This window comes from Pipistrellus hanaki (assembly GCF_964339955.1).
Source record: "Pipistrellus hanaki genome assembly, chromosome: 9".
Classification (NCBI taxonomy): Eukaryota; Metazoa; Chordata; class Mammalia; order Chiroptera; family Vespertilionidae; genus Pipistrellus; species Pipistrellus hanaki.
Genome location: NC_140511.1, coordinates 46,435,249 through 46,448,142, shown reverse-complemented (window position 1 = coordinate 46,448,142; position 12,894 = coordinate 46,435,249). Strand labels below are relative to the sequence as shown.

The window sequence follows — 12,894 nt, the reverse complement described above, 5'->3', positions numbered from 1 at the left end:
AACAAAGCACAAAATAAACAAATAAAAGTATCATAAATATGATAAATGCATTTCTGGCAAATGGAGTCATTTCCTTCATTCTTGCATGAACTTATTAAACATATTTTTAAAAATATATTTTATTGATTTTTTACAGAAAGAAAGGGAGAGAGATAGAGAGCTAGAAACATCAATGAGAGAGAAATATCGACCATCTGCCTCCTATTGGGATGTGCCCACAACCAATGTACATGCCCTTGACTGGAATCGAACCTGGGACCTTTCAGTCCGCAGACTGATGCTTTATCCACTGAGCCAAACCGGTTTTGGCTAAACATATTTTGAATGCTTATTATATACCCCAGCTATATTTCTAGAAACTTGAAATATGAATTAAAAAGTCTTCATGGTATTATGTTTCTAACAACATGCTATTATATTTCAGAAATTTAATAATTTATGAAATTTAAAAGAGAACACATTTAAAGATAGAAAATGGTAGAATTGTTCCAATAGCATAACAATAGGAAAATTGTGAAATACAAGCTGAAAGGGGTTCAATCAAGATGGCAACATAAGTAAATGTGGTGCTCCCATCCTCCCACAACCACATAAAAATTACAACTAAAGTACAAAACAATCATCATTGAGAACTGCATGAAGTCTTATAACTAAAAAATAAAGAAGCAGCCACGTGGAGATTGGTAGGAAGAGCAGAGTTGCAGACTAGGCTGGTCAAATACCCATGTGTAGTAGCTAAAAACTTGGAGGGCTATATCAGTGGTCTAAATGCCCCGTGATAAGCAAGTGGTCCCAGCCCCTCACCGGGCCCCCAGTCCAGGTTTCCAGCCCCTGCAATGAGAAGTCTTCATAACTTCTGGCTGCAAACACCAGCAGAGACTTTTGGCTGAGTGAGACAAAATGCTGCCAGAGTCCCAGGTGTTCCACTTAAAAGGCCCTCACAGACTCATGCACTCTGAGCTCCAGCACTGGGGCAGCAGCTCAAAAGATGCCCAAGTCAGACAGAAAGGAACTGAATTGGGTGGCATCAAAGAGCAAAGTCTGGAGGGATCAGCTTTCTCCCACAGAGAAGTGCTGGTAGAAGCCATTGTTAATTTGCTGAGACCAACCCTGAAGGTACAGGTGGGTGCCATATGCGAGTCTCGATCAACCTGGCTAATGCTGTTTGCCCCATCCTTGGACTGAGACTCCACCCCATTCAATTTTCAGGCCCACCAAAGCTGTTTTCAGTGGCTTTTCCATACAAACAGCCTGTCTTAGCTCATGCTTTGGATTTTCCTAAAATCTCTCAAATAAGCAGCATCTGACCTTTGTGTACCCATACTTCTTGATAAGTGACTCCAGGCTCAGCACTAGTAGTAGCAGCTGGCCTTGGTTCACAGTTTGGCCTCTCCAGGGCACCTCTAAGCCCAGCATAAGTAGAAGTTGCTCTGTAACTAACGGTGGGTGTCCCCAAGCAGGGCACAAGTGGTGGCTGACCTTTGCCTGCACCTCCTGGGAGTGCCCTATTGCTGAAGCACATCCACAAGAAACACACTCAATGGGGAGACATGGTGGGAACCAGAGCCCTGCTAAAGTAAGTCCTGTTCTATGGGGTTGGCCCCCATACAGCAAATCCTTCACAGTTGTCTCTCAGCTGATTGGCCTGGGGATAAATTCATCCCATTGATGCATCAACAACAATTAGGGCTTAACTACTATAGGAGAATGCACACAGCCCATGCCGGTGGAGGCTGGGGGTGCACCTGGAGAACCCAGCTCAAAAGACAGAGCTCTACAGGACACTTACTATATAAGGCCATTCTACCAAGACTGGGAGACATAGCAGCTCTACCTAATATATAGAAACAAATACAAGGGGGCTTCCAAACCGAGGAGCCAAAAAAGAAAACATGTCCCAAATGAAAGAACAGATCAAAACTCTAGGGAAAAAAAAATGGAGATAAGTAATCACCAGGTTGCTTAATGAACTTAGGGGAAGAGTAGATGAAGTACTTCAACAAAGGGCTAGAAAACAGAAACAGAACTAGAAACACACACACACACACACACACACACACACAAAATAGTAAGAAATAAAGAAATGAAATGAAGAATAGATTACAGAGAATCAACAATAGAGTAGATTAACAGAGGATCAAGTCAGCAGTTTGGAAAATAAGGTAGCAGAAAACACTCAATTAGAACATCAAAAGAAAGATAATTTAAGAAAATGAGGATAATATAAGAAGCCTCTATTACAGCATGAAATGTACCAACATTCACATTATGGGGATAGAAGAAGGAGAAGAGAGAGAACAAGGAATTGAAAACCAATTTGCAAAAAATAATGACATATATTTCCCTAACCTGATCAAGGAAATAGATATACAAGTCCCGGAAGTGCAGAGACACAAACAAGATGAGCCCAAAGAGGCCTATACCAGACACATCATAATTACAATGCCAAAGGTTAAAGACAAAGAGAGAATTTCAAAAGTGGCAAGAGAAAAGCAGTTAGTTACCCACAAGGGAGCTCCCATAAGACTGTCAGCTAATTTCTCAACAGTAACTTTGCAGGCCAAAAGGACTGGCAAGAAATAAATTATGAAAAACAAATACCTACAACCAAGATTACTCTATCCGGCAAAGTTATCATTTAGAATAGAAGGGCATATAAAGAGCTTCCCAAATAATAAAAGCTAAAGGAGTTTATCATAATCAAACCAGTATTACAAAAAAATATTAAATGGTTTCTTTAATTACAACAAGAAAAATGATAAAATACATATCTATTAACAATTGCTTTAAATGCAAATGGATTAAATTTTTTGATCAAAAGACATACAGTGGCTGAATGGATAACAAAACACGACCTTTACATATGCTGTCTCCAAGAGACTCACATCAGATTTAAAGAGATACAGACTGAAAGCAAAGGAATGGAAAGAAAACACTTCATGAAAATGAAAACAAGCAAAAAACTCTGGGGTAGCAATACATATATCAGACAAAATAGACTTTAAAATAAAGATTATAACAAGAGACAAAAAAAAAAAAAAAAAAAAAAAAGACCCAGCAATCTCACCTCTGAGTGTTTATCCAAAGAAAGCCAAAAACACTAAAATGAAAGCACACATGCATCCATATGCTCATTGCAATATTGTTTACAATAGCCAGGATATGGAAGCAACCTAAGTGTCAATAGGTGAATGGATAAAGAAGAAGTGGTACATATATACAATGGAATATAACTCAGCCATATAAAAGAATGAAATCTTGCTATCTGCAACAATATGGATAAACTTAGAATGTTTTATGCTGAGTGAGATAAGACAGGCATGAAAAGACAAATGCCATTTGTGGAATATAAAAACAAAACAAAACAGAAAAACAAACAAGCAGAACAGAAACAGTCACATAGGTACAGAGACATACAGTTGCCAGAGAGGAGGGGAATTAGGAGGATGGGTAAAAAAGGTGGAGGGATTAAGAAGTCCAAATCGGTAGTTACAGAATAGTTACGGGGATGGAAAGTATAGCATAGGAAATATAGTAAATAATATTGTAATTACTTGTATGGTGTCAGATAGGCAGTAGACTAATTGAGGTGATCATTTCATAAGGCACATACGTGTCTAATCAATTCGTTGTACACCTGAAACTAATAAAATGGATATTAACTGTAACACAATGCATGCTAACTAATTGAAAAATAAAAAATTATTAACATTTTTAAAAATAAAGCTGAAAAGTCAGAGTCTAAATTGAGAAATGATTTGAATTGAATTCTAAAGAATTGGCCCAGCCTATAATCCTGAAAATGCTGAAGATTGATGAATTTATAGGATAATGATGGAAAATGAGGGGAAATTTTCAGAAAAGGAGGGATGGGACACTGTTTTGTGCTGTAGTAAAGCATTTATGATGTAGACCATAGTTTTGCACACCATGACTTGAAGTGATTCTTGGATTGCTTTGTAGAAAGTATTTCTCAAGACAAGATGGGGTAGGGCAGTTGATCTCAGGAGCCTACATTTGTAACAAGACCCAGATGTTTCTTGAGCACATTAAAAATGTTATACTGCATTTTAGGCAACGGAACGGCTTTTATGTAAACTAATTATGTAATTACCTGCTTAATGTCTGACTCGTCCACTAGACTATAATTCCAAGATGGACTGCTTTGTTGACTTCTGTATTACCACTTGTAGGGAAAGTGCCAGACACTGTTAGAGTTCAAGAAATATAATTTTGAAAAAATGACAAAAACCTAGAGTTTAGAAGAGAGATATTGACTGGAAAAATATATTCAGAAGTTTACTTCAAGTGGAGTTTGACAAACCTAAGGATGCATGCCAAAATTTTTATCCAAGAACTAATTGCATGCATTGCAATCTTGAAAGAATTCTACTAAAAGGCAAGTGCCTCGTCCTGTTGCAGAGCATAAGGGTGGCAAAAATGGAGGAATGAATATGTTTTGTAAAAATATTCTAGGGTAATTCTGAAGTGCAATCCTAGATGAGCTGTGATGTTGGAGAAAGACAATGGGAAAGAATTGATGCCAGAACCTTGGAGTTACGAGTATTTCAAGGTGGATGAAGAGTAGCCAATCAAGGTTGGAGCCGTAAGAATTAGAGAAGCAAAGGAGAACTGAATAAAGATGTGTCAGAGTGGTGAAAGGTGAAGCCTTCCAGGAAAGATTTCTCAAGTGTCTCAGAGTTTTATATATTAATAAAGTGAAGTATGGTAGCAACCATACTTAGGTAAAAACTGCTGTTTGAATTTTAACCCTGCTGTTCTGGCTTGGGCACTTGCTTACTTGCTTAAACAATAGGGTAGTTGCCTCAGCTTCCAGATGGAGACCTAGAGGCTAAGGCAATTTTCCTGTGCCCGTGGACCAGGACCACAGGAGATTGATTCTCACTAACTCAGTTGCTCTAGGAGTTGAAACTGCAGATAACCTTTAGAGATTAAGTTTGCTCAGGTCTGCTTCAGTACTATCTGCTATCGCAAGATAGGTCCACATTCCAACGTCCAGCAGGATGTGGCTGGGAGCCGCCCTGCCGGTTGTTCCCAGCATTTAGAATTTAGAATTTAGAATTTTTTTTTTTTTGGAATTTTTGGAATTTTTTGGAATATTTGGAATTTTTATTTTTTGGAATTTTTAGAATTTTTGGAATTTTTGGAATTTTTAGAATTTTTGGAATCTTTAGAATTTTTGGAATTTTACTTTTTGGAATTTTTGGAATTTTTAGAATTTTTGGAATTTTTATTTTTTGGAATTTTTGGAATTTTTGGAAATTTTATTTTTTGGAATTTTTAGAATTTTTGGAATTTTTATTTTTTGGAATTTTTAGAATTTTTGGAATTTTTATTTTTTGGAATTTTTAGAATTTTTGGAATTTTTGGAATTTTTGGAATTTTTAGAATTTTTATTTTTTGGAATTTTTGAAATTTTTAGAATTTTTGGAATTTTTGGAATTTTTGGAATTTTTAGAATTTTTATTTTTTGGAATTTTTGGAATTTTTAGAATTTTTATTTTTTGCTGTGTTTGAAGCCTGTTTCAGGCAGCCATAACAAAATAACCACTGATGAGGAGGCTTTAACAGACACTTACTTTCTCAGAGTTCTGGGGACTAGAAGTCCAAGATGGCCTCAAGATTGGGTTCTGGTTGAGTTCTGGTGTGCTCACATGGCCTTTCCTCTGTGTGCTTGGAGAGAAAAATACCTCATATGGACACCAGTCCGACTGAGTTAGGACCCCACTTCTGTGACCTTGTTTAATTTTCTCCTACAGGAATTTTTGGAATTTAAAAGTTTTTAGTTTTTGGAATTTTTGGAATTTTTATTTTTTGGAAATTTTTGAATTTTTTGAATTTCTAGAATTTTTAGAATTTTTATTTTTTGGAATTTTTGGAATTTTTACTTTTTGGAATTTTTGGAATTTTTGGAATTTGGAATTTGGAATTTGGAACAAAGGAACATTTTTGTGGTTTGGACCTTTAAAAGGACTGCCTACACCTGAAACTGCGAGGTCCTGTGGACTCCACCTGTGTGTGGTGTTCTCGCAGCCTTCCTGGCCAGTTCAATAAATCCTTACTGATTTTTAAAAATCAATTAGCAGCCTCCGGTGGTCTTATTATTGACTCCAGGGTTCGACCCCACAGCAAAAGGACTATTGAACTTGTCAGCTCAGTTTTTTTTTGGTTTTTTTTACCTTTGCAAAGATTATTACAGCAGAATAATGGAATGACAGTTACAGTCTTTTAGAAAGCATACAGAATGCATTCCTAAGGAAGTGACTTCTGAGTTGAAAACCAAAGGCTGATAGAGCTAACCAGCTAAAGGTGTGCTGGGGTAAGATGCAGGAAAGCAGAGACTAAGCAGGGAGGAATACCAGAGGGTTTTTTTTGTTTGTTTGTTTTACACTAAGAGAGGTTTTCCTCACCCCGACCATAATATATGTTCTCCTATGTTACTTTCTATTTCTAGTTCTCGTTTTCCTTTACATAAGGTAATGCTAGTTGCTATAAAATAGGGATCAGCAAACTTTTTCTTTAAAGGGCCAGGTAATAAATACTTTTGGCTTTGTGGCCATACTGTCTCCATCACAACTACTCATCTCTATCACTGTAGTGGGGAAAATAGCCAGACAATACAAAAATAAGTGTGTTTCAACAAAACTTCATTTGTACAAAAAAAAAAAAAAAAGCATAGCCCCAGGGACATGTTTGCTGACCCTTGCTCTCACAGATAAATCTCAAATCTGGTGGCTTACTCAATCATATAGCCCCACATAAATACAGGGGAACAAGAGGGGCATGAATCTGGAGTAGGGAGCCTGACATTTGGACTTGGTTTTTAACCATTAAAATGTCTGGAATTTATTTTAGGAAATTTTATATACATTTTATATTACATTTCCCCTTAAACATTTAGCTATTCTAATACCATGGCCACTCATTTTCTCCACTAATTTCAAATGATGCACTAATATATATTAAATTTCAATATCATAAAGGCATATTTGTCAATTACATCCCTATTGAAGGATCAGCTTTTTTTTTTTTTTTTTAATATATTTTTTAATTGATTTTTTACAGAGAGGAAGAGAGAGGGATAGAGAGTTAGAAACATCGATGAGAGAGAATCATCGACTGGCTGCCTCTTGCACACCCCCTACCGGGGATGTGCCCGCAACAACGTACATGCCCTTGACCGGAATCGAACCCGGGACCTTTCAGTCCGCAGACGCTCTATCCACTGAGCCAAACCGGTTTCAGTGAGGATCAGCTTTTGATAGACAGTTGTGAAGGGGAGAGCAGGGCATGAATGTGCAGTACATAGAGGGGAGGTTTGAAGAGGTGAAGGTTAGGAGATCGTCTTCTTATTTCCCTTCCTTCCCTCCTCACCATATACTTCACTTTCTATTCCAAGTGAAGCATGGAGCAAGGCCATCAGCTGAGACAAAGGTGTGAATGGTCACTTTAAGAAAGGAACTGAGACTGGATTCAAGAAGTGCAGTAGTGTGCTGTGTTCTGGAAAGCATGGCTGAATATTGGGGGAAAAATGCCCAAATTACACATTAATTTATTATTGTCAAATATATTCACAATCAAATTGCCTGTGAGCTTTTAGGAAGTAGATAATAGAATAAAATATCTTCAGAAAGAGTAAAGAGAAAGGAGCTAGAACTGAATAGCCAAGAAATGTAGCTTAATACTATGTTTATGAGAATATAATATGTGATGAAAGAAATAGAAGAAATTAACAGAAAAGGGGAGGAATATTTTAAAATATTAATAGAAAAGGGACATCTTTGAAAACAAAGTTAAAAACTCACCATATCAAGATAAATGAGAAATTTATTATAAAAGTTAAATGCAAATTGTAAAATGATTAAGAAAAATAAAATATATAAATTGTCATTAAGAGGTAGAATAGAAAATTACATCCTAACAGTAAAATCACTGAAAGAACACAAGATAAGGTGGGTAAGATTTCACAACACAAGCATTTTTAACACTTTTCTGTCCAAAAATCCTTATCATGGAGATACTAAAAATTCAAATAACAAGTAAATTTGAAAAAAGTTTTTACAATAAATATAACAAAGTGTATATGTAAAGAACAACAACTCAATAAGAAATATCTAAATAAATGAATTATGCAAATTAATACAATAGATTTAAATGTTAAACCTAATAAAATAAATGTACTTGTTAAATATAACATGGGAAAGGTGTGGTGGGTTAAAGTACACTTACATATTGCTGGTAAAAATGCAAAAATGTTTAACGTTTTTAAAAAATCAGTATCTTTTTATATTGAGAATATTATATAGATTTGACCTTGATTTGAATAATTCTACTCAAAAATTTATTCTAAGAGGAAAATATTGCTTATACACCTAAGAGATTAACATTGTTTTTATACATACACATACACGCACACCATCACTATTAAATTTGCAATAGTGATGAAATAGCCAATTCTATTATAAAACATCCATATGATGTAATATTTTGTAACTCATGAAAGTGTTCTCAAGGCTATTTATTCATGTAGGAGTTAAGATTTATTAAATGCTCATTATATGCCACATGCAGTTTTATTTTTTTCTATCCTCACCCCGGGATATGTTTTATTGATTTTAGAGAGAGAGGAAAGGGGGGTGGGGAGAGGAGAGAGAGCTGTGAGAGTGCAACATTAACCAGTTGCCTCCTGGATGGGCCCTGTCCAGGATCTAAGCACAATGTAGATACGTGCCCTGACCAGGAATCGAACCTGACACCTTTCGGTGTACAGGACCCCGTCCCAATCAATGAGCCACTCAGCCAGGGCACCAGGTCCAAAAAATGCCTTCCTTTTACGTCTACGAACTTAGTTAACCCTCACAACAACTATGAAGAAGGTCTTACTATTACTGCCCAGTTACAGTATGTAGATGTGCGGACTACGGTCCAGAGAGCTTAAGTAACTTGCTCAAGATTATATTCAGTGTCCCCCCTTATTCTCAGGGGATAGGACCCCTCAGTGGGCGTCTGAAAGTGTGGGTGATACCAAACCCTGCAAATTAGGCACCGCCCGAGATTCACAACAACAACAACAACAATGACCTGTAATGGAAGTTATGTGAATGTGGTCTCTCTTTCCAAACATATTGTGCTGTACTCACCCTGCTTCCTGTGATGATGTGAGAACATAATAAGCCTTACCTGGAGAACGTCCACCTTTTCTCTTAGAGGAAGCAGTTTACAGCTTCTCTTCCGCTTATGCAAACTGCCAGCTCCGCTCCAATGTGCTTTGGGGCCATAACGAATAACATGAGGATTTCTTGAGCACAAGCATCGCGATATCACGAGGTCGATCTGACCACAGGGAGGGCTACTCAGGGAAGAGGTGGTGGAGCCTCTGCAGGAGGCGCTGGGAGAGACTGCGCTGATTTCATCGTGCTCCTCACCGTGGGGTGCCATTTCAAACTGATGAATTGTTCCTGGGGTTTTCCGTTTAAATATTTTTAGGCCAGGATTGACCCTGGGAAACTGAAACCGCAGAAAGCCAAACTGCAGATAAGGGGTGGTGGGGACGGCTGTATAAGTTAAGTGTGGGGTGTATTGAATTCAAAGCTCGGTACTCTGACCTCTGACCTCGGGGTTCTTTGTCACTGCTCTATGCTGCCACCGTATAATGTAGGGGGAGAAATCACTAGATATTAATAAATATCACACACAAATCAACTCAGTAAAATGTATGCCAGCATTAAAAAGGGAAGGAAATGCATCTAAAATATGTGTAGAGATGATCTCTCCGTAAGGAGATTTTAGTTGGCTTTTGCCTACTTCTAGTATTCTTAATGTTATTACTATTTGAAAGAGAACTTCTTTTAGTGTTAAAGATAGACTAATGGTTTACAATTGAAAAAAGAAAATGTTAGCAAATTTGCAAAAAAAAAAAAAATTCTGCCACTCGCAGGAGCCATGTTATTTTGAAGCTTCAAAACAACTCACAGCTTTTGTTTAAATGTTTTCAAACCTATAAACAAATAGTAATAGCAAGCGTACTTAAGCTACTAGGAAATGAATATAAATTCATTATGTTGACCCATTGTTTTTCAGAACAAACACGCAGACACGCCCACACACATTAAGCACATGAGCCCTTTGCAATTGTAGGGACATTTCAAGACAACCTTAAGGAAATGGAAAAGCAGTTTTGTTTTGAGTCTGTGTTAAAGCAAAGTTATTTACCATGGACCTTGCTGATGAGCTGCCTTAACTTTTTATTTTATTCATTTCAGTAATATTTGGATTTAGAACAATATAAGAACATTTCCATGCCAAAAACAAACAAAAAAGGCAAACAAAAATCACCTGTTGGAGGGCCCAGGTGGGGAAGTTTCCATAATAGCTGATGTTTGGAAAAGGGAATGACACGAATCAAATACATACAAACTACTACTAGTTTGGGCATTAAACAAGGCTGCCTACATGGATCTTTAACAAGGTCAGTTAGTCTAAAATTTGCATAAATCCTAAGGTTCCCTCCCCTGATGTATGGGTCTTGCTTAGGCCTCCACTTGAAACTCCCTTTTCTTTGGGGCTAATGTTGGTCTGTTTGGACTCCCAAGGTTAGATGTCACGTCCCAGTTGGCAAAGGCCCCTAGGTCTGTTAAAAGCAGTAGTTAACTGGGAAAACACCGAGTGCATTTTTAATAGGATGTACCTCATACCTTCTAAGTAGCCTCATGGAAAGATTTAAAAGAGCAGTTGATAAGTTATACTCTGCACTCTGGTGTTTCTGTCGTGATTATCTGACTCTCTCAGAAATCTTCTGACTTTGAGGACGAATAAATTTCAGAATCAAGCCATGATCTATCCCTAGAAGGTGGGGTGTGTCCGCAGCGCGTATTTCCCCATGACCCTCCTCAAGGCCCCCATGACCTCCTTGTTCCTCAGGCTGTAGATGAGGGGGTTCAGGGCTGGAGTGACAATTGTGTAGAAAACAGAGATGATGTTGTCCTGCTTGGTGCTGTGCAGGGAACTGGGCAAGACATACATGAACGTGGCAGCTCCATAGAACATCCCGACTACAGTCAGGTGCAAGGAACAGGTGACTAGGGCCTTCTGCCTCCCCTCATTGGAGGGCATGCGGAGTACAGTCCATAGGATTAGTGTGTAGGAGGCAAGGATAGCAACAAGAGGGGGGATCAGGAAGGTCACACCCATCACGTACACCATGAGCTCATAGCTGGAGGTGTCTGCACAGGCCAACTTCAGCAGCGGTGGGATCTCACAGAGCAGGTGCCTGATCGTCCGGGCTTTGCAGAAGGGATAGTGCATGGTGTACATGGTATATACAAAGGCGCTCAGGGATGCAAGGATCCAGGATGTGGCCACCATGAGCCAGCAGACCCTTGTACTCATGAGGACCATGTAGTTCAGAGGATGACAAATGGCCACATACCTGTCATAAGCCATGAAGGCCAGCAGGAGGTCCTCTGCACCACCCAGCGTCAGAGCCAGAAACATCTGAAGGGCACAGCCCCCAAAGGAGATGGTGTTTTCACTGCGAAGAAAATCCGCTAGGGCCTTGGGCGCGACCACGGACGTGAAGAGGAGGTCCATGAGTGAGAGCTGCCCGAGCAGGAGGTACATGGGCAAGTGCAGCCGGGCGTCCACTGTGATGACCAGGAGCAGCAGGCCATTGCTGATCAGAGCCAACAGGTACAGGATTGTGATTAAGGCACAGAGCAGCTCAGGAGACTCACTGTCCTTCAGGATCCCCATCAACATGAAGCCACTTCCCAGGGTGGAGTTCCAGTGCTCCATTCTGTGTTGTTTCTTCCGTTTCCTGGAACCAAATAGATTCGTGGAGAAATTTTGCTAAAATGATTCTTTAGTTTTTTTTGTGCTTTTTGTTTGTTTGTTTGTTTTGTTATTTATCCCTTAGTTTTGTAATATCAAAGGCTTCTTAGATGGCCAACATGAATCCAATGAGATGATACCTTTCCCACTGGTAACTGACTTTACAGCTGGATCTCTCAGTTTCTGGCTCTTTTCATTGTATTTTGATAAAGAACCATCTAATAGGTATAACAGCAATAGCCAAACATTAAGAGATCCCTGCATAAATATATTGTTCAGTCATCAAACATGAACATATATCTTTCCAGAAGGATTAAATCATCTTCCTCTTAATAGAAAGCTATCATATGTTCCCCCATGCCCTGATTATCCTTGGACCTATCTTACAAGGTCAGACTAATGATTGAAGTACCCAGTTAGTGTTCTGTCTAGACCTGCTATGAATATGAAATTCTAAAACAGGTACAAAAATCGGTTTGAATAAAGCACTTTCACTTCTTTTTTGCATATAATTTTGGCAATTTTTGCCCATTTATTTTTATCACTCAGGCTATAGGTACAAACCTCACTGGAAGAGCTAATGTGTTTCTACTTTAGTCACCTCTCCTGACTGAGAGAGAACACTTCAAGATTATCCCAGACTAGGAGATGGTGTGTTTGAGTTGCTGTTGCTTTTAGAGTTAATCCTTTAAGATCAATGCAAGCATAGGTTCTTTTTAAAAACAAGTCATGATATATATATATTTTTTTATATTTTATTGATTTTTTACAGAGAGGAAGGGAGAGGGATAGAGAGCTAGAAATGTCGATGAGAGAGAAATATCGACCAGCTGCCTCTAGCACATCCCCCACTGGGGATGTGCCCGCAACCAATGTACATGCCCTTGACCGGAATTGAACCCGGGACCTTTCAGTCCGCAGACTCGCAACTGGTTTGGCTCTACCACTGAGCCAAACTGGTTGCGGCAAAAACAAGTCATGATAAAAATGTGATCTGGGAGAACTCAGAAATATGATAACAGATGAGGCCCTGCCAAGGAAGAT

At 38.5% G+C, this 12,894-nt stretch overlaps 1 protein-coding gene across 1 annotated transcript; it reads right to left on the bottom strand.

Moving 5' to 3' along the window:
- Positions 1 to 10,863: 10,863 nt before the first annotated feature.
- Positions 10,864 to 11,841, bottom strand: LOC311627810 (olfactory receptor 2AG1; the record flags this gene model as incomplete). Its single annotated transcript, XM_084894418.1, has 1 exon — positions 10,864 to 11,841. The coding sequence occupies exon 1, from the start codon at positions 11,812 to 11,814 to the stop codon at positions 10,864 to 10,866; it is 951 nt and encodes a 316-aa protein (XP_084750544.1). The 5' UTR covers positions 11,815 to 11,841.
- Positions 11,842 to 12,894: the final 1,053 nt, after the last annotated feature.